Source organism: Euprymna scolopes, chromosome 45 (assembly GCF_053919585.1).
Source record: "Euprymna scolopes isolate OS-2025 chromosome 45, ASM5391958v1, whole genome shotgun sequence".
Classification (NCBI taxonomy): domain Eukaryota; kingdom Metazoa; phylum Mollusca; class Cephalopoda; order Sepiida; family Sepiolidae; genus Euprymna; species Euprymna scolopes.
The window spans coordinates 21,040,247-21,065,471 of record NC_136526.1 but is presented as its reverse complement, the minus strand read 5'-3'; the positions used below and the strand labels follow the sequence as shown (position 1 = coordinate 21,065,471).

Sequence of the window (25,225 nt, the reverse complement as noted above, 5' to 3'; positions counted from 1 at the left end):
TGCTGTTAAAATTGAATTCTAAATCTCAATGCTCTGCTGTTAAAATTGAATTCTAAATCTCAATGCTCTGCTGTTAAAATTGAATTCTAAATCTCAATGCTCTGCTGTTAAAATTGAATTCTAAATCTCAATGCTCTGCTGTTAAAATTGAATTCTAAATCTCAATGCTCTGCTGTTAAAATTGAATTCTAAATCTCAATGCTCTGCTGTTAAAATTGAATTCTAAATCTCAATGCTCTGCTGTTAAAATTGAATTCTAAATCTCAATGCTCTGCTGTTAAAATTGAATTCTAAATCTCAATGCTCTGCTGTTAAAATTGAATTCTAAATCTCAATGCTCTGCTGTTAAAATTGAATTCTAAATCTCAATGCTCTGCTGTTAAAATTGAATTCTAAATCTCAATGCTCTGCTGTTAAAATTGAATTCTAAATCTCAATGCTCTGCTGTTAAAATTGAATTCTAAATCTCAATGCTCTGCTGTTAAAATTGAATTCTAAATCTCAATGCTCTGCTGTTAAAATTGAATTCTAAATCTCAATGCTCTGCTGTTAAAATTGAATTCTAAATCTCAATGCTCTGCTGTTAAAATTGAATTCTAAATCTCAATGCTCTGCTGTTAAAATTGAATTCTAAATCTCAATGCTCTGCTGTTAAAATTGAATTCTAAATCTCAATGCTCTGCTGTTAAAATTGAATTCTAAATCTCAATGCTCTGCTGCCAAAAACTCTTTACTCCAAATCTCAACACTCTGCTGTTAAAATTGAATTCTAAATCTCAATGCTCTGCTGTTAAAATTGAATTCTAAATCTCAATGCTCTGCTGTTAAAATTGAATTCTAAATCTCAATGCTCTGCTGTTAAAATTGAATTCTAAATCTCAATGCTCTGCTGTTAAAATTGAATTCTAAATCTCAATGCTCTGCTGCCAAAAACTCTTTACTCCAAATCTCAACACTCTGCTGTTAAAATTGAATTCTAAATCTCAATGCTCTGCTGTTAAAATTGAATTCTAAATCTCAATGCTCTGCTGTTAAAATTGAATTCTAAATCTCAATGCTCTGCTGTTAAAATTGAATTCTAAATCTCAATGCTCTGCTGTTAAAATTGAATTCTAAATCTCAATGCTCTGCTGCCAAAAACTCTTTACTCCAAATCTCAACACTCTGCTGTTAAAATTGAATTCTAAATCTCAATGCTCTGCTGTTAAAATTGAATTCTAAATCTCAATGCTCTGCTGTTAAAATTGAATTCTAAATCTCAATGCTCTGCTGCCAAAAACTCTTTACTCCAAATCTCAACACTCTGCTGTTAAAATTGAATTCTAAATCTCAATGCTCTGCTGTTAAAATTGAATTCTAAATCTCAATGCTCTGCTGTTAAAATTGAATTCTAAATCTCAATGCTCTGCTGTTAAAATTGAATTCTAAATCTCAATGCTCTGCTGTTAAAATTGAATTCTAAATCTCAATGCTCTGCTGCCAAAAACTCTTTACTCCAAATCTCAACACTCTGCTGTTAAAATTGAATTCTAAATCTCAATGCTCTGCTGTTAAAATTGAATTCTAAATCTCAATGCTCTGCTGTTAAAATTGAATTCTAAATCTCAATGCTCTGCTGTTAAAATTGAATTCTAAATCTCAATGCTCTGCTGTTAAAATTGAATTCTAAATCTCAATGCTCTGCTGCCAAAAACTCTTTACTCCAAATCTCAACACTCTGCTGTTAAAATTGAATTCTAAATCTCAATGCTCTGCTGTCAAAATTGAATTCTAAATCTCAATGCTCTGCTGCCAAAAACTCTTTACTCCAAATCTCAACACTCTGCTGTTAAAATTGAATTCTAAATCTCAATGCTCTGCTGTTAAAATTGAATTCTAAATCTCAATGCTCTGCTGCCAAAAACTCTTTACTCCAAATCTCAACACTCTGCTGTTAAAATTGAATTCTAAATCTCAACACTCTGCTGTTAAAATTGAATTCTAAATCTCAATGCTCTGCTGTTAAAATTGAATTCTAAATCTCAATGCTCTGCTGTTAAAATTGAATTCTAAATCTCAATGCTCTGCTGTTAAAATTGAATTCTAAATCTCAATGCTCTGCTGTTAAAATTGAATTCTAAATCTCAATGCTCTGCTGTTAAAATTGAATTCTAAATCTCAATGCTCTGCTGTTAAAATTGAATTCTAAATCTCAATGCTCTGCTGTTAAAATTGAATTCTAAATCTCAATGCTCTGCTGTTAAAATTGAATTCTAAATCTCAATGCTCTGCTGTTAAAATTGAATTCTAAATCTCAATGCTCTGCTGTTAAAATTGAATTCTAAATCTCAATGCTCTGCTGTTAAAATTGAATTCTAAATCTCAATGCTCTGCTGTTAAAATTGAATTCTAAATCTCAACACTCTGCTGTTAAAATTGAATTCTAAATCTCAATGCTCTGCTGTTAAAATTGAATTCTAAATCTCAATGCTCTGCTGTTAAAATTGAATTCTAAATCTCAATGCTCTGCTGCCAAAAACTCTTTACTCCAAATCTCAACACTCTGCTGTTAAAATTGAATTCTAAATCTCAATGCTCTGCTGTTAAAATTGAATTCTAAATCTCAATGCTCTGCTGCCAAAAACTCTTTACTCCAAATCTCAACACTCTGCTGTTAAAATTGAATTCTAAATCTCAACACTCTGCTGTTAAAATTGAATTCTAAATCTCAATGCTCTGCTGTTAAAATTGAATTCTAAATCTCAATGCTCTGCTGTTAAAATTGAATTCTAAATCTCAATGCTCTGCTGTTAAAATTGAATTCTAAATCTCAATGCTCTGCTGTTAAAATTGAATTCTAAATCTCAATGCTCTGCTGTTAAAATTGAATTCTAAATCTCAATGCTCTGCTGTTAAAATTGAATTCTAAATCTCAATGCTCTGCTGTTAAAATTGAATTCTAAATCTCAATGCTCTGCTGTTAAAATTGAATTCTAAATCTCAATGCTCTGCTGTTAAAATTGAATTCTAAATCTCAATGCTCTGCTGTTAAAATTGAATTCTAAATCTCAATGCTCTGCTGTTAAAATTGAATTCTAAATCTCAATGCTCTGCTGTTAAAATTGAATTCTAAATCTCAATGCTCTGCTGTTAAAATTGAATTCTAAATCTCAATGCTCTGCTGTTAAAATTGAATTCTAAATCTCAATGCTCTGCTGTTAAAATTGAATTCTAAATCTCAATGCTCTGCTGCCAAAAACTCTTTACTCCAAATCTCAACACTCTGCTGTTAAAATTGAATTCTAAATCTCAATGCTCTGCTGTTAAAATTGAATTCTAAATCTCAATGCTCTGCTGTTAAAATTGAATTCTAAATCTCAATGCTCTGCTGTTAAAATTGAATTCTAAATCTCAATGCTCTGCTGTTAAAATTGAATTCTAAATCTCAATGCTCTGCTGTTAAAATTGAATTCTAAATCTCAATGCTCTGCTGTTAAAATTGAATTCTAAATCTCAATGCTCTGCTGTTAAAATTGAATTCTAAATCTCAATGCTCTGCTGCCAAAAACTCTTTACTCCAAATCTCAACACTCTGCTGTTAAAATTGAATTCTAAATCTCAATGCTCTGCTGTTAAAATTGAATTCTAAATCTCAATGCTCTGCTGTTAAAATTGAATTCTAAATCTCAATGCTCTGCTGTTAAAATTGAATTCTAAATCTCAATGCTCTGCTGTTAAAATTGAATTCTAAATCTCAATGCTCTGCTGCCAAAAACTCTTTACTCCAAATCTCAACACTCTGCTGTTAAAATTGAATTCTAAATCTCAATGCTCTGCTGTTAAAATTGAATTCTAAATCTCAATGCTCTGCTGTTAAAATTGAATTCTAAATCTCAATGCTCTGCTGTTAAAATTGAATTCTAAATCTCAATGCTCTGCTGTTAAAATTGAATTCTAAATCTCAATGCTCTGCTGTTAAAATTGAATTCTAAATCTCAATGCTCTGCTGTTAAAATTGAATTCTAAATCTCAATGCTCTGCTGTTAAAATTGAATTCTAAATCTCAATGCTCTGCTGCCAAAAACTCTTTACTCCAAATCTCAACACTCTGCTGTTAAAATTGAATTCTAAATCTCAATGCTCTGCTGTTAAAATTGAATTCTAAATCTCAATGCTCTGCTGTTAAAATTGAATTCTAAATCTCAATGCTCTGCTGTTAAAATTGAATTCTAAATCTCAATGCTCTGCTGTTAAAATTGAATTCTAAATCTCAATGCTCTGCTGCCAAAAACTCTTTACTCCAAATCTCAACACTCTGCTGTTAAAATTGAATTCTAAATCTCAATGCTCTGCTGTTAAAATTGAATTCTAAATCTCAATGCTCTGCTGTTAAAATTGAATTCTAAATCTCAATGCTCTGCTGTTAAAATTGAATTCTAAATCTCAATGCTCTGCTGTTAAAATTGAATTCTAAATCTCAATGCTCTGCTGCCAAAAACTCTTTACTCCAAATCTCAACACTCTGCTGTTAAAATTGAATTCTAAATCTCAATGCTCTGCTGTCAAAATTGAATTCTAAATCTCAATGCTCTGCTGTTAAAATTGAATTCTAAATCTCAATGCTCTGCTGCCAAAAACTCTTTACTCCAAATCTCAACACTCTGCTGTTAAAATTGAATTCTAAATCTCAATGCTCTGCTGTTAAAATTGAATTCTAAATCTCAATGCTCTGCTGTTAAAATTGAATTCTAAATCTCAATGCTCTGCTGTTAAAATTGAATTCTAAATCTCAATGCTCTGCTGTTAAAATTGAATTCTAAATCTCAATGCTCTGCTGCCAAAAACTCTTTACTCCAAATCTCAACACTCTGCTGTTAAAATTGAATTCTAAATCTCAATGCTCTGCTGTTAAAATTGAATTCTAAATCTCAATGCTCTGCTGTTAAAATTGAATTCTAAATCTCAATGCTCTGCTGTTAAAATTGAATTCTAAATCTCAATGCTCTGCTGTTAAAATTGAATTCTAAATCTCAATGCTCTGCTGCCAAAAACTCTTTACTCCAAATCTCAACACTCTGCTGTTAAAATTGAATTCTAAATCTCAATGCTCTGCTGTCAAAATTGAATTCTAAATCTCAATGCTCTGCTGCCAAAAACTCTTTACTCCAAATCTCAACACTCTGCTGTTAAAATTGAATTCTAAATCTCAATGCTCTGCTGTTAAAATTGAATTCTAAATCTCAATGCTCTGCTGCCAAAAACTCTTTACTCCAAATCTCAACACTCTGCTGTTAAAATTGAATTCTAAATCTCAACACTCTGCTGTTAAAATTGAATTCTAAATCTCAATGCTCTGCTGTTAAAATTGAATTCTAAATCTCAATGCTCTGCTGTTAAAATTGAATTCTAAATCTCAATGCTCTGCTGTTAAAATTGAATTCTAAATCTCAATGCTCTGCTGTTAAAATTGAATTCTAAATCTCAATGCTCTGCTGTTAAAATTGAATTCTAAATCTCAATGCTCTGCTGTTAAAATTGAATTCTAAATCTCAATGCTCTGCTGTTAAAATTGAATTCTAAATCTCAATGCTCTGCTGTTAAAATTGAATTCTAAATCTCAATGCTCTGCTGTTAAAATTGAATTCTAAATCTCAATGCTCTGCTGTTAAAATTGAATTCTAAATCTCAATGCTCTGCTGTTAAAATTGAATTCTAAATCTCAATGCTCTGCTGTTAAAATTGAATTCTAAATCTCAATGCTCTGCTGTTAAAATTGAATTCTAAATCTCAATGCTCTGCTGTTAAAATTGAATTCTAAATCTCAATGCTCTGCTGTTAAAATTGAATTCTAAATCTCAATGCTCTGCTGTTAAAATTGAATTCTAAATCTCAATGCTCTGCTGTTAAAATTGAATTCTAAATCTCAATGCTCTGCTGTTAAAATTGAATTCTAAATCTCAATGCTCTGCTGTTAAAATTGAATTCTAAATCTCAATGCTCTGCTGTTAAAATTGAATTCTAAATCTCAATGCTCTGCTGTTAAAATTGAATTCTAAATCTCAATGCTCTGCTGTTAAAATTGAATTCTAAATCTCAATGCTCTGCTGTTAAAATTGAATTCTAAATCTCAATGCTCTGCTGTTAAAATTGAATTCTAAATCTCAATGCTCTGCTGTTAAAATTGAATTCTAAATCTCAATGCTCTGCTGTTAAAATTGAATTCTAAATCTCAATGCTCTGCTGTTAAAATTGAATTCTAAATCTCAATGCTCTGCTGTTAAAATTGAATTCTAAATCTCAATGCTCTGCTGCCAAAAACTCTTTACTCCAAATCTCAACACTCTGCTGTTAAAATTGAATTCTAAATCTCAATGCTCTGCTGTTAAAATTGAATTCTAAATCTCAATGCTCTGCTGTTAAAATTGAATTCTAAATCTCAATGCTCTGCTGTTAAAATTGAATTCTAAATCTCAATGCTCTGCTGTTAAAATTGAATTCTAAATCTCAATGCTCTGCTGCCAAAAACTCTTTACTCCAAATCTCAACACTCTGCTGTTAAAATTGAATTCTAAATCTCAATGCTCTGCTGTTAAAATTGAATTCTAAATCTCAATGCTCTGCTGTTAAAATTGAATTCTAAATCTCAATGCTCTGCTGTTAAAATTGAATTCTAAATCTCAATGCTCTGCTGTTAAAATTGAATTCTAAATCTCAATGCTCTGCTGCCAAAAACTCTTTACTCCAAATCTCAACACTCTGCTGTTAAAATTGAATTCTAAATCTCAATGCTCTGCTGTTAAAATTGAATTCTAAATCTCAATGCTCTGCTGTTTAAATTGAATTCTAAATCTCAACACTCTGTTGTCAAAATTGAATTCTAAATCTCAATGCTCTGCTGTTAAAATTGAATTCTAAATCTCAATGCTCTGCTGTTAAAATTGAATTCTAAATCTCAATGCTCTGCTGTTAAAATTGAATTCTAAATCTCAATGCTCTGCTGTTAAAATTGAATTCTAAATCTCAATGCTCTGCTGTTAAAATTGAATTCTAAATCTCAATGCTCTGCTGTTAAAATTGAATTCTAAATCTCAATGCTCTGCTGTTAAAATTGAATTCTAAATCTCAATGCTCTGCTGTTAAAATTGAATTCTAAATCTCAATGCTCTGCTGTTAAAATTGAATTCTAAATCTCAATGCTCTGCTGCCAAAAACTCTTTACTCCAAATCTCAACACTCTGCTGTTAAAATTGAATTCTAAATCTCAATGCTCTGCTGTTAAAATTGAATTCTAAATCTCAATGCTCTGCTGTTAAAATTGAATTCTAAATCTCAATGCTCTGCTGTTAAAATTGAATTCTAAATCTCAATGCTCTGCTGTTAAAATTGAATTCTAAATCTCAATGCTCTGCTGCCAAAAACTCTTTACTCCAAATCTCAACACTCTGCTGTTAAAATTGAATTCTAAATCTCAATGCTCTGCTGTTAAAATTGAATTCTAAATCTCAATGCTCTGCTGTTAAAATTGAATTCTAAATCTCAATGCTCTGCTGTTAAAATTGAATTCTAAATCTCAATGCTCTGCTGTTAAAATTGAATTCTAAATCTCAATGCTCTGCTGCCAAAAACTCTTTACTCCAAATCTCAACACTCTGCTGTTAAAATTGAATTCTAAATCTCAATGCTCTGCTGTTAAAATTGAATTCTAAATCTCAATGCTCTGCTGTTAAAATTGAATTCTAAATCTCAATGCTCTGCTGTTAAAATTGAATTCTAAATCTCAATGCTCTGCTGTTAAAATTGAATTCTAAATCTCAATGCTCTGCTGTTAAAATTGAATTCTAAATCTCAATGCTCTGCTGTTAAAATTGAATTCTAAATCTCAATGCTCTGCTGTTAAAATTGAATTCTAAATCTCAATGCTCTGCTGTTAAAATTGAATTCTAAATCTCAATGCTCTGCTGCCAAAAACTCTTTACTCCAAATCTCAACACTCTGCTGTTAAAATTGAATTCTAAATCTCAATGCTCTGCTGTTAAAATTGAATTCTAAATCTCAATGCTCTGCTGTTAAAATTGAATTCTAAATCTCAATGCTCTGCTGTTAAAATTGAATTCTAAATCTCAATGCTCTGCTGTTAAAATTGAATTCTAAATCTCAATGCTCTGCTGCCAAAAACTCTTTACTCCAAATCTCAACACTCTGCTGTTAAAATTGAATTCTAAATCTCAATGCTCTGCTGTTAAAATTGAATTCTAAATCTCAATGCTCTGCTGTTAAAATTGAATTCTAAATCTCAACACTCTGTTGTCAAAATTGAATTCTAAATCTCAATGCTCTGCTGTTAAAATTGAATTCTAAATCTCAATGCTCTGCTGTTAAAATTGAATTCTAAATCTCAATGCTCTGCTGTTAAAATTGAATTCTAAATCTCAATGCTCTGCTGTTAAAATTGAATTCTAAATCTCAATGCTCTGCTGTTAAAATTGAATTCTAAATCTCAATGCTCTGCTGTTAAAATTGAATTCTAAATCTCAATGCTCTGCTGTTAAAATTGAATTCTAAATCTCAATGCTCTGCTGTTAAAATTGAATTCTAAATCTCAATGCTCTGCTGTTAAAATTGAATTCTAAATCTCAATGCTCTGCTGCCAAAAACTCTTTACTCCAAATCTCAACACTCTGCTGTTAAAATTGAATTCTAAATCTCAATGCTCTGCTGTTAAAATTGAATTCTAAATCTCAATGCTCTGCTGTTAAAATTGAATTCTAAATCTCAATGCTCTGCTGTTAAAATTGAATTCTAAATCTCAATGCTCTGCTGCCAAAAACTCTTTACTCCAAATCTCAACACTCTGCTGTTAAAATTGAATTCTAAATCTCAATGCTCTGCTGTTAAAATTGAATTCTAAATCTCAATGCTCTGCTGTTAAAATTGAATTCTAAATCTCAATGCTCTGCTGTTAAAATTGAATTCTAAATCTCAATGCTCTGCTGTTAAAATTGAATTCTATATCTCAATGCTCTGCTGCCAAAAACTCTTTACTCCAAATCTCAACACTCTGCTGTTAAAATTGAATTCTAAATCTCAATGCTCTGCTGTTAAAATTGAATTCTAAATCTCAATGCTCTGCTGTTAAAATTGAATTCTAAATCTCAACACTCTGCTGTTAAAATTGAATTCTAAATCTCAATGCTCTGCTGTTAAAATTGAATTCTAAATCTCAATGCTCTGCTGTTAAAATTGAATTCTAAATCTCAATGCTCTGCTGTTAAAATTGAATTCTAAATCTCAATGCTCTGCTGTTAAAATTGAATTCTAAATCTCAATGCTCTGCTGTTAAAATTGAATTCTAAATCTCAATGCTCTGCTGTTAAAATTGAATTCTAAATCTCAATGCTCTGCTGTTAAAATTGAATTCTAAATCTCAATGCTCTGCTGCCAAAAACTCTTTACTCCAAATCTCAACACTCTGCTGTTAAAATTGAATTCTAAATCTCAATGCTCTGCTGTTAAAATTGAATTCTAAATCTCAATGCTCTGCTGTTAAAATTGAATTCTAAATCTCAATGCTCTGCTGTTAAAATTGAATTCTAAATCTCAATGCTCTGCTGTTAAAATTGAATTCTAAATCTCAATGCTCTGCTGCCAAAAACTCTTTACTCCAAATCTCAACACTCTGCTGTTAAAATTGAATTCTAAATCTCAATGCTCTGCTGTTAAAATTGAATTCTAAATCTCAATGCTCTGCTGTTAAAATTGAATTCTAAATCTCAATGCTCTGCTGTTAAAATTGAATTCTAAATCTCAATGCTCTGCTGTTAAAATTGAATTCTAAATCTCAATGCTCTGCTGCCAAAAACTCTTTACTCCAAATCTCAACACTCTGCTGTTAAAATTGAATTCTAAATCTCAATGCTCTGCTGTTAAAATTGAATTCTAAATCTCAATGCTCTGCTGTTAAAATTGAATTCTAAATCTCAATGCTCTGCTGCCAAAATCTCTTTACTCCAAATCTCAACACTCTGCTGTTAAAATTGATTTCTAAATCTCAATGCTCTGCTGTTAAAATTGAATTCTAAATCTCAATGCTCTGCTGTTAAAATTGAATTCTAAATCTCAATGCTCTGCTGTTAAAATTGAATTCTAAATCTCAATGCTCTGCTGTTAAAATTGAATTCTAAATCTCAATGCTCTGCTGTTAAAATTGAATTCTAAATCTCAATGCTCTGCTGCCAAAAACTCTTTACTCCAAATCTCAACACTCTGCTGTTAAAATTGAATTCTAAATCTCAATGCTCTGCTGTTAAAATTGAATTCTAAATCTCAATGCTCTGCTGTTAAAATTGAATTCTAAATCTCAATGCTCTGCTGTTAAAATTGAATTCTAAATCTCAATGCTCTGCTGTTAAAATTGAATTCTAAATCTCAACACTCTGCTGTTAAAATTGAATTCTAAATCTCAATGCTCTGCTGTTAAAATTGAATTCTAAATCTCAATGCTCTGCTGTTAAAATTGAATTCTAAATCTCAACACTCTGCTGTTAAAATTGAATTCTAAATCTCAATGCTCTGCTGTTAAAATTGAATTCTAAATCTCAATGCTCTGCTGTTAAAATTGAATTCTAAATCTCAATGCTCTGCTGTTAAAATTGAATTCTAAATCTCAATGCTCTGCTGTTAAAATTGAATTCTAAATCTCAATGCTCTGCTGTTAAAATTGAATTCTAAATCTCAATGCTCTGCTGTTAAAATTGAATTCTAAATCTCAATGCTCTGCTGTTAAAATTGAATTCTAAATCTCAATGCTCTGCTGCCAAAAACTCTTTACTCCAAATCTCAACACTCTGCTGTTAAAATTGAATTCTAAATCTCAATGCTCTGCTGTTAAAATTGAATTCTAAATCTCAATGCTCTGCTGTTAAAATTGAATTCTAAATCTCAATGCTCTGCTGCCAAAAACTCTTTACTCCAAATCTCAACACTCTGCTGTTAAAATTGAATTCTAAATCTCAATGCTCTGCTGTTAAAATTGAATTCTAAATCTCAATGCTCTGCTGTTAAAATTGAATTCTAAATCTCAATGCTCTGCTGTTAAAATTGAATTCTAAATCTCAATGCTCTGCTGCCAAAAACTCTTTACTCCAAATCTCAACACTCTGCTGTTAAAATTGAATTCTAAATCTCAATGCTCTGCTGTTAAAATTGAATTCTAAATCTCAATGCTCTGCTGTTAAAATTGAATTCTTAATCTCAATGCTCTGCTGCCAAAAACTCTTTACTCCAAATCTTAACACTCTGCTGTTAAAATTGAATTCTAAATCTCAATGCTCTGCTGTTAAAATTGAATTCTAAATCTCAATGCTCTGCTGTTAAAATTGAATTCTAAATCTCAATGCTCTGCTGTTAAAATTGAATTCTAAATCTCAATGCTCTGCTGTTAAAATTGAATTCTAAATCTCAATGCTCTGCTGCCAAAAACTCTTTACTCCAAATCTCAACACTCTGCTGTTAAAATTGAATTCTAAATCTCAATGCTCTGCTGTTAAAATTGAATTCTAAATCTCAATGCTCTGCTGTTAAAATTGAATTCTAAATCTCAATGCTCTGCTGTTAAAATTGAATTCTAAATCTCAATGCTCTGCTGTTAAAATTGAATTCTGAATCTCAATGCTCTGCTGCCAAAAACTCTTTACTCCAAATCTCAACACTCTGCTGTTAAAATTGAATTCTAAATCTCAATGCTCTGCTGTTAAAATTGAATTCTAAATCTCAATGCTCTGCTGCCAAAAACTCTTTACTCCAAATCTCAACACTCTGCTGTTAAAATTGAATTCTAAATCTCAATGCTCTGCTGTTAAAATTGAATTCTAAATCTCAATGCTCTGCTGCCAAAAACTCTTTACTCCAAATCTCAACACTCTGCTGTTAAAATTGAATTCTAAATCTCAACACTCTGCTGTTAAAATTGAATTCTAAATCTCAATGCTCTGCTGTTAAAATTGAATTCTAAATCTCAATGCTCTGCTGTTAAAATTGAATTCTAAATCTCAATGCTCTGCTGTTAAAATTGAATTCTAAATCTCAATGCTCTGCTGCCAAAAACTCTTTACTCCAAATCTCAACACTCTGCTGTTAAAATTGAATTCTAAATCTCAATGCTCTGCTGTTAAAATTGAATTCTAAATCTCAATGCTCTGCTGCCAAAAACTCTTTACTCCAAATCTCAACACTCTGCTGTTAAAATTGAATTCTAAATCTCAATGCTCTGCTGTTAAAATTGAATTCTAAATCTCAATGCTCTGCTGCCAAAAACTCTTTACTCCAAATCTCAACACTCTGCTGTTAAAATTGAATTCTAAATCTCAACACTCTGCTGTTAAAATTGAATTCTAAATCTCAATGCTCTGCTGTTAAAATTGAATTCTAAATCTCAATGCTCTGCTGTTAAAATTGAATTCTAAATCACAATGCTCTGCTGTTAAAATTGAATTCTAAATCTCAATGCTCTGCTGCCAAAAACTCTTTACTCCAAATCTCAACACTCTGCTGTTAAAATTGAATTCTAAATCTCAATGCTCTGCTGCCAAAAACTCTTTACTCCAAATCTCAACACTCTGCTGTTAAAATTGAATTCTAAATCTCAATGCTCTGCTGCCAAAAACTCTTTACTCCAAATCTCAACACTCTGCTGTTAAAATTGAATTCTAAATCTCAATGCTCTGCTGTTAAAATTGAATTCTAAATCTCAATGCTCTGCTGCCAAAAACTCTTTACTCCAAATCTCAACACTCTGCTGTTAAAATTGAATTCTAAATCTCAATGCTCTGCTGCCAAAAACTCTTTACTCCAAATCTCAACACTCTGCTGTTAAAATTGAATTCTAAATCTCAATGCTCTGCTGTTAAAATTGAATTCTAAATCTCAATGCTCTGCTGTTAAAATTGAATTCTAAATCTCAATGCTCTGCTGTTAAAATTGAATTCTAAATCTCAATGCTCTGCTGCCAAAAACTCTTTACTCCAAATCTCAACACTCTGCTGTTAAAATTGAATTCTAAATCTCAATGCTCTGCTGCCAAAAACTCGTTACTCCAAATCTCAACACTCTGCTGTTAAAATTGAATTCTAAATCTCAATGCTCTGCTGCCTAAATTCAACTCTAATTCTCAACACTCTGCTCTCAAAACTCATTACTCCAAATCTCAACACTCTGTTGTCAAAACTCGTTACTCCAAATCTCAACACTCTGTTGTCAAAACTCGTTACTCCAAATCTCAACACTCTGTTGTCAAAACTCGTTACTCCAAATTTCAACACTCTTCTGTCAAAACTCGTTAATCCAAATCTCAACACTCTGTTGTCAAAACTCGTTAATCCAAATCACAACACTCTGTTGTCAAAACTCATTACTCCAAATCTCAACACTCTGTTGTCAAAACTCGTTAATCCAAATCTCAACACTCTGTTGTCAAAACTCGTTAATCCAAATCACAACACTCTGTTGTCAAAACTCGTTACTCCAAATCTCAACACTCTGTTGTCAAAACTCGTTAATCCAAATCTCAACACTCTGTTGTCAAAACTCGTTAATCCAAATCTCAACACTCTGTTGTCAAAACTCGTTAATCCAAATCTCAACACTCTGTTGTCAAAACTCGTTACTCCAAATCTCAACACTCTGTTGTCAAAACTCGTTAATCCAAATCACAACACTCTGTTGTCAAAACTCGTTACTCCAAATCTCAACACTCTGTTGTCAAAACTCGTTACTCCAAATCTCAACACTCTGTTGTCAAAACTCGTTACTCCAAATCTCAACACTCTGTTGTCAAAACTCTTTACTCCAAATCTCAACACTCTGTTGTCAAAACTCGTTACTCCAAATCTCAACACTCTGTTGTCAAAACTCTTTACTCCAAATTTCAACACTCTTCTGTCAAAACTCATTACTTCAAATCTCAACACTCTTCCGTCAAAACTTAACTCTAGAACATGACGCACTATTGACAACACTTGCTACTCTGACATCCAAATCCGAAAATCAACCCAGTCTCTGAAAAATCAGCATATTTATATCCAACCGGAAGCATCTCATTTGCATATTAGGTGAAAATATCACAAGCATATAAAAAGAAAAGGCGGTCATTTTTTAACTTTTTCTTTATTTTTTTTGTCTACACAGAACTCTGCAGACTTCACACAAACAGGTTTGTACTAATTTTTTAAGTGTTTAATTACAAAAAAAACCTTATTTTCCCTTTGGTAGCATTTTAGACCACATCTAGTAAGTATGAAATATTATTGAGTTATCTGGTTTGTTTCTATAAACTTTTTTTTCTGAAATGGTGATGAGGCATTCATTCCACGGCTACTCATGAAATTTGATTTTATTTTTAAAATATTTGATCAATTTATGTGATTTTTGTAATTTTATAGTTTTTGTTTTGTTATGACTATGTAACACACACAGATTTTCCTTTATTTTTGTTTTGTTGTGGGAATTCTGAACAAGAACTAATAAATGTTTAAATATTTTTAACACAAATAGATCACAAATAAGTTGGTATCGCAAAATAAATTGTTTTGAATTAAGTTCTTAATGGTATTTCTTTTACAATAGTTTGTCGCTAATAGTAATAATTATGCATCTCCCAATAAATGAAATCTTGATGCTTAAACCAAAAGAGGTGACAGATCGATTTTTTTTTAAATATTAAGCAAAACAATATGATTTACTAAATTGTTTGGTCGAAAATAGTAATATATCCAAAAACTATGAAAATTCATTGAGTAGAACAATTGCTATTGTTTTTGTAAAAAAAAAAAAAAAGTATATCGCGATCAGCTAAACATGTTAGACGCCATTATGATGTAATCTAAAATATGCTTCCTGGGTTATGTTCCATGTTTCTGCAATCTTCACGTTTTACTATAAAACATCTACGAATACTGCAATTTTCCCCAATTTTATGTTATCACCTTTGTTACATTAAAAAAAATGGCAGATGTACATGACTGAGGCCCTCATAAGGAAATATGCATTGGCTCTGATGTTGTACGCACCCCATTCGAGGGAGTGTTCATTATTCTGAAAAGGAAAGAATTTTGGCTTGTGTGGCCTTGTTTTTTTTTAATTTGGGCTTGAACTTTGTGCTTTTCGGATTATTTTGTTATGTTTTTGTTTTTTTTCTTTGGATGGATATTTTTTGGGGGCCCGAGATTCTTAACATGGGGACGGGAGGGTATTGTGTACCTATTTTGTACTTTCACCTAACAATTTAATAAAAACAGATATAATAAAATTTCAATTAAACTTGAAAATATTATTTAAAAACTAGCACGGATCAATAAGTGCACTATCATCAAATAAAATTTCACTGTTTTCGATATGAGATACACACCAACGACATTCCATGACAGATAGGCACACAATAAAAAAACACACACAAAAAAAAACAATAACAAAATAATCAAAAAAGCGCAAAGTTCAAGTCAAAATAAAAAAAAAACAAGGCTACACTAGCAGTGTCAGAAATCGCCATTAAAAATTTGTGGTAAACACTGGAATATTTAGACTTACTGTCTTTCGAAGCTTATAACTACTTGAAAAATGTAATTCAAACCTTAATTTTTTTAATTAAAGGAGCAAAGACCAAAATTTAAAAAAATAACAGGTTTAATAGCAAATTATGCAATATTTGTTTTTTAAATCGGTTTCTTTAAAAAATTTTTAAAGAAAATCAACGAAATTTTAGTAACTTCGATGATAAAAAATATATATGGATTCCAAAAAAATCACTTACCTATAAAAAATACTATTCAATGGGTACTTCCATTGTTCATTGTTAAGAATTTATCCATATTTATACTTACATTGCATGTCCTTTTTAAATAAAATACTTTTTTAAACAAGGATTACAAAAAAGCGCGAACTCAGATATTTTTAACTGTTTAAATAAAGGGAGACAAATTTTTTATTTTCTTCGCCTTTATCTTCCAGTGGCTTCAAAGGGACACAATTAATATCTCTTTCTATTGTGTGCTGTAAACCAAAATTAGTACTTTTGGGCCACCTTAGTTGAAAATGAACACAGTTACTTATAAGTTTTTGCCGTTAAACAAAAAAAAACACTCTACCGATTTTTAAAAATTTTTATTCTCTTAATGAAATAGATGAGTTTTTGATTAATATATTTTATTTTTTCTTTATCGAGTGAATTTTTTTTAAATATCTAAAAAAGAAAACATTGAATGAAATAGAAAAACATTGTTGTAAGCGTCCGATATTTGCTTGACAATCTAAGCATAACATAAGCTTCCACTTAAAAAAAAAAAAAAATCGATGTGGAAAAAAAAAGGGTTTACACTTTGGACTTCACAGGTAAATTTCCAAAAAACACTTCTTTTTTTTTGTTTTAAATTAGAATATTTTATTTATTGATCTTTTATCTTCAATTTGTGATATATAAATCTTTGGTGAGTAAATTAATTATTTAAATTTTAATAGACATTTCAAAATAGGGAGGGGATGGAATTTAAAAAAAACGTTTGTCTAAAATATTATATTCAGTTTATTGGAAAGAGCATAAAATTTCACATTGACACTGAAAATATCGTAAAAATTGAATCAATAGAAAAATTTTGATAGATTTTTAAAGTTTAAAAATTGAAAAATATTTAACTCGTAAAATTCAATTGATTTCATTACGTAAAAAAAAAAAAAATGGCTGCATGAAGGAACGCCGGCACTTTGTAAACACTGTTTTTTAAAAAATAAAAAATAATATTACTATTATTTTTTAAACAACTTTAATAGTTTATTTTAGAAGTATATTCCATAAAGAAAATAAACAACCCACTTTAAAAAGAGAAATTATGAGTTTTTTATATTTTATTCGCAGTTTTGTGTTAGGGGTGTCAAAAATTCCTCCAAAATTCTGATACATCTAAGGCTACACAAGCCAAAATTCTTTCCTTTTTCAGAATAATGAACGCTCCCTTGAATGGGGTGCGTACAACATCGGAGCTGATGCATATTTTTCTATGGGGGCCTCACTCGTGTACGTCAGCCAAAAAATTTGTCGCAACTTTTTTTTACTGTCCTGATTTAATAAAAATGTTGTTCCATTAAGTGTCCTAAATTATGAGATGAAAAAATAAACGAATCTCTTAGTAAACAAGAGTTGTCTCCCTCTGCACAATGACAATTTGTAAACCAGTGCCAACATATATATATATATATATATTAGGATTTTCAGAATGTGAGAGATTGTATAATAAATTCCACAGCCAAACAACGTCGCAGCTCACAAGAGCCATGACAGTCAACAAACCGGAAGTCCAAGACTAGAGTTTCGCCCTCATTTGGGCTCATCAGTTAGACACATCCAAACTCAGGATTCGAAACCCGAGCCTCTTGCATGCGAGGCAAGCACTCTACCAACTGAGCAAACGGCGTTGTTTGGCTGTGGAATTTATTATACAATCTCTCACATTCTGAAAATCCTATTATAAGTTGCTCGTTGGGTTAGCATTGCTGGATGGCGGCGTCCCTTCGAGTTAAAATCCTACTTGTGAGACATCGGCAAGGGTTACTGACTGGTTGGATGGCCGCGTCCCTTGTCGAGACGAAGTGGGTTCATTTCACAGTCGGATTTCGATGCGGTTTACTTGATCTGTGTTGGTTAATAGAAATTCTTGTGTGTGGGGCGTTTGCTCAGTTGGTAGAGTGCTTGCCTCGCATGCAAGAGGCTCGGGTTTCGAATCCTGAGTTCGGATGTGTCTAACTGATGAGCCCAAATGAGGACAAAACTCGAGTCTTGGACTTCCGGTTCGTTGAATGTCATGGCTCTTGTGAGCTGCGACGTTGTTTGGCTGTGGAATTTAATATATATATATATATATATATATATATATATATATATATATATATATATATATATATATATATATATTAGGTATGGGCAATTAGTGTTTTTATTGTGGTATCTCTAACCCATATTAATTTTCTTATCAATTTTAAATTCAGACCTTCATTTTAATTTTTTCCAGATACATCTGCCTTACTTTTAATGCTAGGTTTATTTATGGTGTCTTTTAAATTTAATAAAAACCCTTCACAATTTGCTGATGAGGAAACCTTGTTTATTAAAAAAACTATATGTAATAATTATTGTCCGTAACTTGATGTCTACCACAATAAAAACACTGTTTTCCGAAACGATCTTACAAATAATTGATTTTGTTGTTGTTCTTTCTTATGAAACGGATTTTTAATTTAATTATAATTTGATTTTTAAATTTTAAATTATCAATCACATTACTAAATATTAAATTAGCTCTAGGATATTTACCTATCGAGCTTATATATCTAATTTACAACGAGCACTTTTTCTTTCCTGTATTTTAATTAAACTAGTAATTTCACTATTACATTAAAATACACTCTGCTCTTTAGACTATTGTTCTAATCTCCTTTAAATTATATATATATATATATATATATATATATATATTATATATATATATTAGGTACGGGCAATTAATGGCTGTTTCGGTAGGGGCGGGCATGGTTTTTAACGCTGGTTAATCATAATAATTTTTTAAATTTTCGAATACTTTTTTATTGTATTTGAAAGATTACAGTTTAAAGTTAATTTCTCAAAGAAAAAAGTGTGTGAAATAAAAAATACATGCATAATTTTATCTCAAATCTGAAAAATCGTATATTTCACATAAAAATTCATCATGACAAAAATCGCGTTCACATTTTTCTGGCAAGAAAAATATAAGTTTTCTGGAATTATTTCCAAGTTAAGTATTAAGTTAAAGTCTTAAGATAATGAATTAATACAATAAATGTACTTGACTTTTGCTAAAAAATGTAATAATTATCCAAAAATGTATCACTGGTAGGAATGAGCTTTGTTTATCGTATCCATAAAACCTCTGGTGGAAAATTTCAAATGTGTATGGAGGGACAAATTAGACATAATTTATGTCTTTATTTAATATTATTTCGGCATACAGAGCGACTTTTATTTTTTTTTTGAGTCGCAGATCCGCCTTCCTTCATTTAAAAATGCATAAAAGTTAATTAAATTCATTAATTATACTACTGACAATTTATTCTTTGAAAAAAAAAAAAGTTAGCACCATTATTTATTAATATTAATACAGAATTAGAATTAGTTAAGAAAACAATTTATAATCATTGAAAAAATTACACACTTATGTTAAAATTTATCATAATGTTTACGTGAAATTTAAAGTTGATAAACACAAACAGGCGGGTAGTTGAAAAGAGGAGGAGAGTGGACAAAACACTGGTTTTCTTTTCAACTCTGTACATCCGTACTTACTGACATGGAACGTTTGTATAATTTTTGCCATTTTTTAATTAAATTATTTTTCTATGTTCCTGTTTTTCAATTTAATTTTTTTTACTTTATTTTCCAAGATTATATGAACATTATTTTACGTTGATAATTATACGTTCTTGCGTAGAATGGAAATATTAGAATCTTACATGTAAAGATCACGTTAAAAATGTAAGCGTAAAAAAAGTAGAAATAATTTTTGCAATTATAATTTTTTTTGTGAAAATATTAAATAAACAATGCTTAATTCAATGATAATATTGGTAGTTCGAGAAATAAATTTTTCTTTGAGTTATATCGAATTCATTAATATGGACTTTAGGGGCTTTTTTCATAATCCTGTAAAAATTATTTTATTTTTAATTCATTGTTACAAATTACGATGCTTTTTTTATTTACTACTGAAAACCATAACTTTAGTAAAAGCATTTTTTGTTTAAACAAAATAATACAATTTCACTAAGATTTAAATAAAAATAATTAGTTCATTATATTCCGTGATCATTATTTGATAAATACTGAAAATTTCATTAAAATTGGTTAATTTCCTGATTTTTGGTGAATTTTTAAGTAAAAGGGAGGGGTCAAAATGTTTATACATTTTGAGCATCGGCATTCATTTTGGCCGTACCTAATATATATATATATATATATATATATATATATATATAATAGGACAACAACAGTATGAAATGCAGTCACAAAACTATATATTGGTAGATATAGAATGGATCATTTATTGAATAATGGAATACAAGCAAAATTTGGGGGATAGAAGGGACTCTTTATGCCAGGGCATTTCGAAGCCTAATGCTTCTCATCAGAAGAGTAGAGATGGTGTTAGGTAGCATGGGGAAGATGCGGCATCTAGTGTAAGGTTCATTAGGGATGAAAAAGATTAAGAGGAATTATAGAATGTTGGGGGAAGCTTTATTGAATTCTAAATAAATAAGGAGAAGCTTGTTATATATAGTATGATATATAAGAATATATATGGTCTTTAACATAGTGTTGAGATTAAGGGGTATATGTATTAGGGTTAAATTGGGGGTGTATTGTTGCTGCGTTGCAATTTATTTTAATTGTTTGTGGTGTGTCTATTTTCTATGGAGTGGTATTTTTGACTGGTGCAACCTAAACGGCAAATGGCGGCTATAAAATCGCTTATAATTTGGGTGGGGGGAAGTATGCAAGGTTGTAAAATTGAAAGGTAATATGCGGCAATATTTTTAAGTTTCTTCTATTATGATATAGGGAGTATGATTATAAGGGGGCAGCCGGAGATTAGGATGGCAATGACTATGAGTGCGTTTAACTTGATGCAAAAGGTTAAGGATACATAAAGATGACAAAGGAGACCATTCCTACCCATAAGAGTGGTAAAAATATACCAATAATAGTAGGGTAATTATAATAGTGAGAAAGATAATAGTAATGAAAATTATAATAATAGTAATAATAAAAATGAAAATAAAATAGAAGTAAAATTGAAGATAAAAATAAAGATAAAGACAAAATTAAAGGTATACATTAAAAATAATATTAACAATAGTTGTGATAAAAATAAAGTCAGAGTTAACAGTGAAAATGAAGATAATGGGAGCAGTTATGGTAGCAATTACGGGGATAATAACGGGATAATGATAATAACAGCAATTATAATGATGAGATAATAATAATAATAATAATAATAATAATAATAATAATAGCGGTAAAAACAAGACAGTAATAATAATGAAATAATAAAAATAATAGTAACAATACTACTACTACTACCTCCACCAATCACCACCACTACTACTAATAATAATAATGATAATACTGTTAATAATAATTACTAAGGAATGCGTAAAAGAAAGGGATACAGACAAGTGGGGGGGGGTATGTGTTCCTGTAAAAAATAAAATAAAGTAAAATAAAAGAATATATATATATATATATATATATATAAATAAACATAAACACATACATATATCCATATATACAAACACAGATTAAAAAAAAAGATGTATAATTAGCCGGGAAAGCGTAAGAGTTCGGTGAACAAAAAAAAAAACCTTGGGTTTACATATATATATGTGTGTGTGTGTGTGTGTGTGGAAGAAAGAGAGAGCCTGTTTCCTCCGTTTAACTATAGGTGGTGTTGGTGTTACTGTCTGTCCACCCAGTTATGGAAGCACAAAATGTATATAATGATACCCTTGAAATAAAAATAAATGTTTTTGTTATATTTTAATTTTAAACATGTTTTTTTTTTTTTTTTTTTTTTTTTTTTTGCAAACATATTTAAGTTTGTTTTTTTTTTCAAACATATTTACGTTTTTTTTTGTTTTGCTTTTGCAAACATATTTACCTTTTTTTGTGTGTGGGCTCTTTCTTTGATCACGCGAATATATATATATATATATATATATATACTCGCGGAAAAGATAAAATAAGTGCAGAAAAATTAAGAAAAAGGGGGGGGCATAAAAAAAAAGGTAAAAGAAAAAACATTGATTTTTTTTATTATTATTATAAGAGCGTAAAAAATACTCGCGGAAAAACGGTTGTACCCATAAATATGTTTAAAAGAAAAATATAGCAAAAATATTTAGTTTATGCTTTTAATTAAGGGACTACATCCCTATCACAATATTTTCGACAGAAATCTTATCTCAGTGTTAGGATTAATGAACAGTATTCGTACTTATCATTACTTTTAAAAACAATAATTCATGTTTTCCATTCACGTGTACGGTGTCTGCGTGCCGTTATTTGGGATATTGTTGATAATGTGTGGCCGGCAAATTGTCATAATTTTTTTAAGTTAAAATAGCTTATAAAATAATTAAAATCAATTATTTACAGTTTTGGGTGCTTCTACACTTTATTGCCGAAATTGGAAACGCCATTTTATTTCACGCACCTGCTCTCCAAATCCAGGGGAGATTGGCCGAAGCATGAAATAAATAAAAAAATTAAAACAGAAAATAAATAAAAAAACAAAAAAACAACCCACTTACCTGTTAAAAAAAGAAGAAAAAAACAATCATTTAAGTTAATTTGTTGTTGACTTTTCAAAGTTGCTTTAATTTAAAAAAAAAAAAAATGTTTAAAATTATTTGTTCGAAAACAACAACCTATTTTATAAATGTTGCTTTCATTACAAAATTGTTTTATTAAAATTATATTTTTTTTGCGCAAACTTTTCAATAAATGTTTTTCCAATTATATTTTGATAAATTTTTATACAATAAATGTTTTGGTTTTGTTCAAATGGCGCTCGCCCAGTTTAAACCATTGTCATTTCATTTTCTGTTTTCAATAATAAAAAAAATGTTCCATGAAAAACTTTCCCCGTTCTTAAATCGAAACATTTCCAATTAAACAATTACGGATATATGTTCTTTCACTTTATTTGCTTTTTTTTTTTTTATAGTTCTTTCCGGAAGTTTAATTTTTTGTTATTTATTTCATGCTTCGGCCATAGTTTAATATAAAGTTCTCCCCTTAATTTGGAAAGCAGGTGCGTGAAATAAAATGGCGGGTTTGTATTACTGTACACATAGATTCGAAAAAGTTGTCAAAAAAGAAATATATAACAAATAAATGTTACCAAAGGCAAGATAAGTTATTTTTCTACCAAACTGGATATATTTTTCGTGTTTTTATTCAATGTAACATGTTTATTCAGCTCGAAAAACATACAGTGTTTACCGATGTATTGGAAAATTCAAGATGGCGCCTCACTCCCTCTTTAACACGGTAAGTTCGGGAAAAGGTGTTATAATTATAAAACTAGACAAAATACTGTTAGAAACTCGCTCAATATATGTCAACCTATGTCACGGTAACATATATTGAGCGAGTTTTTAACAGTATTTTATCCAGTTTTTTTTATTTATAACACCTTTTCCCAAACTAACAGTGTTAAAGAGAGAGTCAGACGCCATCTTGAATTTTCCAATACATCGGTAAACAGTGTATGGTTTCCGAGCTGAATAAACATGTTACATAAAAACACGAAAAATATATCCAGTTAGGTAGAAAAGTAACTTATCTTGCCTTTGATAACATTTATTTGTTATATAATTGCGTCTCCAATTTCGACAATAAAGTGTAGAAGCACCAGTTCGTTTTAGCTTTATTTGAAAGAAATTAACACAATTAGTATGAGTAAAATCAGAAAACTAAAAATTCTTTAATCTGTGAAATGTTTAAATAAAATGCAATTGTCTCAAATTTGGTAACAAAAAATTAAAAAAAAACATTTTAAACTAAAATTTTAAAAGACTTCAATTAAAAAAAAAATTAAACAGGTAACAGAACTATTTAAAATCTTAATATATACAAAAATATTTAAATGGAGTAGAAAATACATCAATGAAATACCTTTTCGCACTTCAGACATCTCAACGTCAGCCTCCAAAGGAGCCGCCATTTTGGCTATTTACATTGTAACGTGTGATTACGAATGTACGGAAGTTTACAAAAAATAATTTTATTTAGTATAAAAATTGTATTATAGGTATACTCAAGTTTTTTTGTTAAAAGAAAGAAATTAAGTACTTTTGTCTATGAATGTACAATAAAAACCATCACTAATTAAATTATATTTAAATAACTTAATATTTAATTTTGTAATTGATTAAGAAAATGTTGCATTTTTTGTTGCATTTAATTGTTATAGAGATCGACTTTGTTAAATATATCTTATAAAATAATTCTTAATACAAATAGACATAAAAAAAATTTTAAAACTACGAATATAAAATGAAATTCAAGGGATGTAACTCTTATTTTTCTTCCATTATCAAGGAAAAGTTAAATCCTAATTATTTCGTTATTGTGCTACCGTAGATTTATTTATTATTATTATTATTATTATTATTATTATTATTATTTTTTAATTATCCTTTGTCGTATCAAAATAAACAAAAAAGAAAGAAAGAAACTTCGTTTTTTACCATTAAAAATAATTGGGGAATGTGCAATAAAATTAACAAGAAAAATGGGTTCGGTGCAGGGCGGGGGGGACAACACAAATGGATTAAAAGGTAAATAGTCGTCCGTTGTTGACAAAAGATTTCTGCGGGCCTGACGACCGGTGAAGACTGAAAAATTCCTTCTTTTTTTATTACAGTAAAATGAAACAAGGTGTCTTTTTTACACACTGAAAATGAGGTAAACTTAATCATGTTTTTATTTTAAAAAATCAAATAAAGATTATATTTCATGTAAACTACTGTTACAATATTTGGTTAATGTGCATTTCAGCGGCGTAAATTATTTCACAGACAAAAGTTTATAAAAATTATTTATTTTTATATAAGACACATTATTAGACCCTAGGGCTGTAGGGTCTGCCAAACAACGATTGTGAAAAATGGAACGCATGTTTCCGTGACGTCAAATTTGTGTTAACTATGCGAACTATGGAAAAGCAGAAGCGACTTAATCATTTTTTAAAACCTTTGTTTATCTTCTTCAAATTGCAATTAATGATTAATCTTTGTTATAAGTTTGTTAGGTTTTAAGATTTTCACAGTTTAACGATTAATAATATTATAAACATTTGTATATTAAATATGAAATACGGTTTTACTGAATGTTCACATTTGACACACCGGTTCCCGTCAGATCACTGAAGTTAAGCAACGATGGGCCTAGTCCCAGTACCAGGGATGACCATTTGGGATTTCCAGATGTTGTATGTGCTCTCCACTTATCTCAGCATTGTTTCCAGTCGTCCTGGACTTCTTGCCACTAGACCCAGGCAATGCCGATTCAGGAGAGGTGTGGTTAGAGATTGTGCAACCCTTGCCTCATAATTACACGTGCAGCTGCCCTAACAGAGGGAGTATCCTTTATCTTTTGAGACTGAAC

The 25,225-nt window shown here is 30.2% G+C and overlaps 1 protein-coding gene across 1 annotated transcript in view; it reads right to left on the bottom strand.

Moving 5' to 3' along the window:
• The window catches only part of LOC145269283 (uncharacterized), a 45,839-nt gene extending 21,630 nt beyond the window's left edge, over positions 1 to 24,209 (bottom strand). Inside the window, exon 1 of the mRNA XM_080124966.1 lies at positions 23,732 to 24,209. Coding sequence (XP_079981092.1) covers positions 23,732 to 23,780 — 49 coding nt within the window. The 5' untranslated portion in view covers positions 23,781 to 24,209. The remainder of the gene's footprint in view (positions 1 to 23,731) is intronic.
• Between the last annotated feature and the right edge of the window lie 1,016 nt (positions 24,210 to 25,225).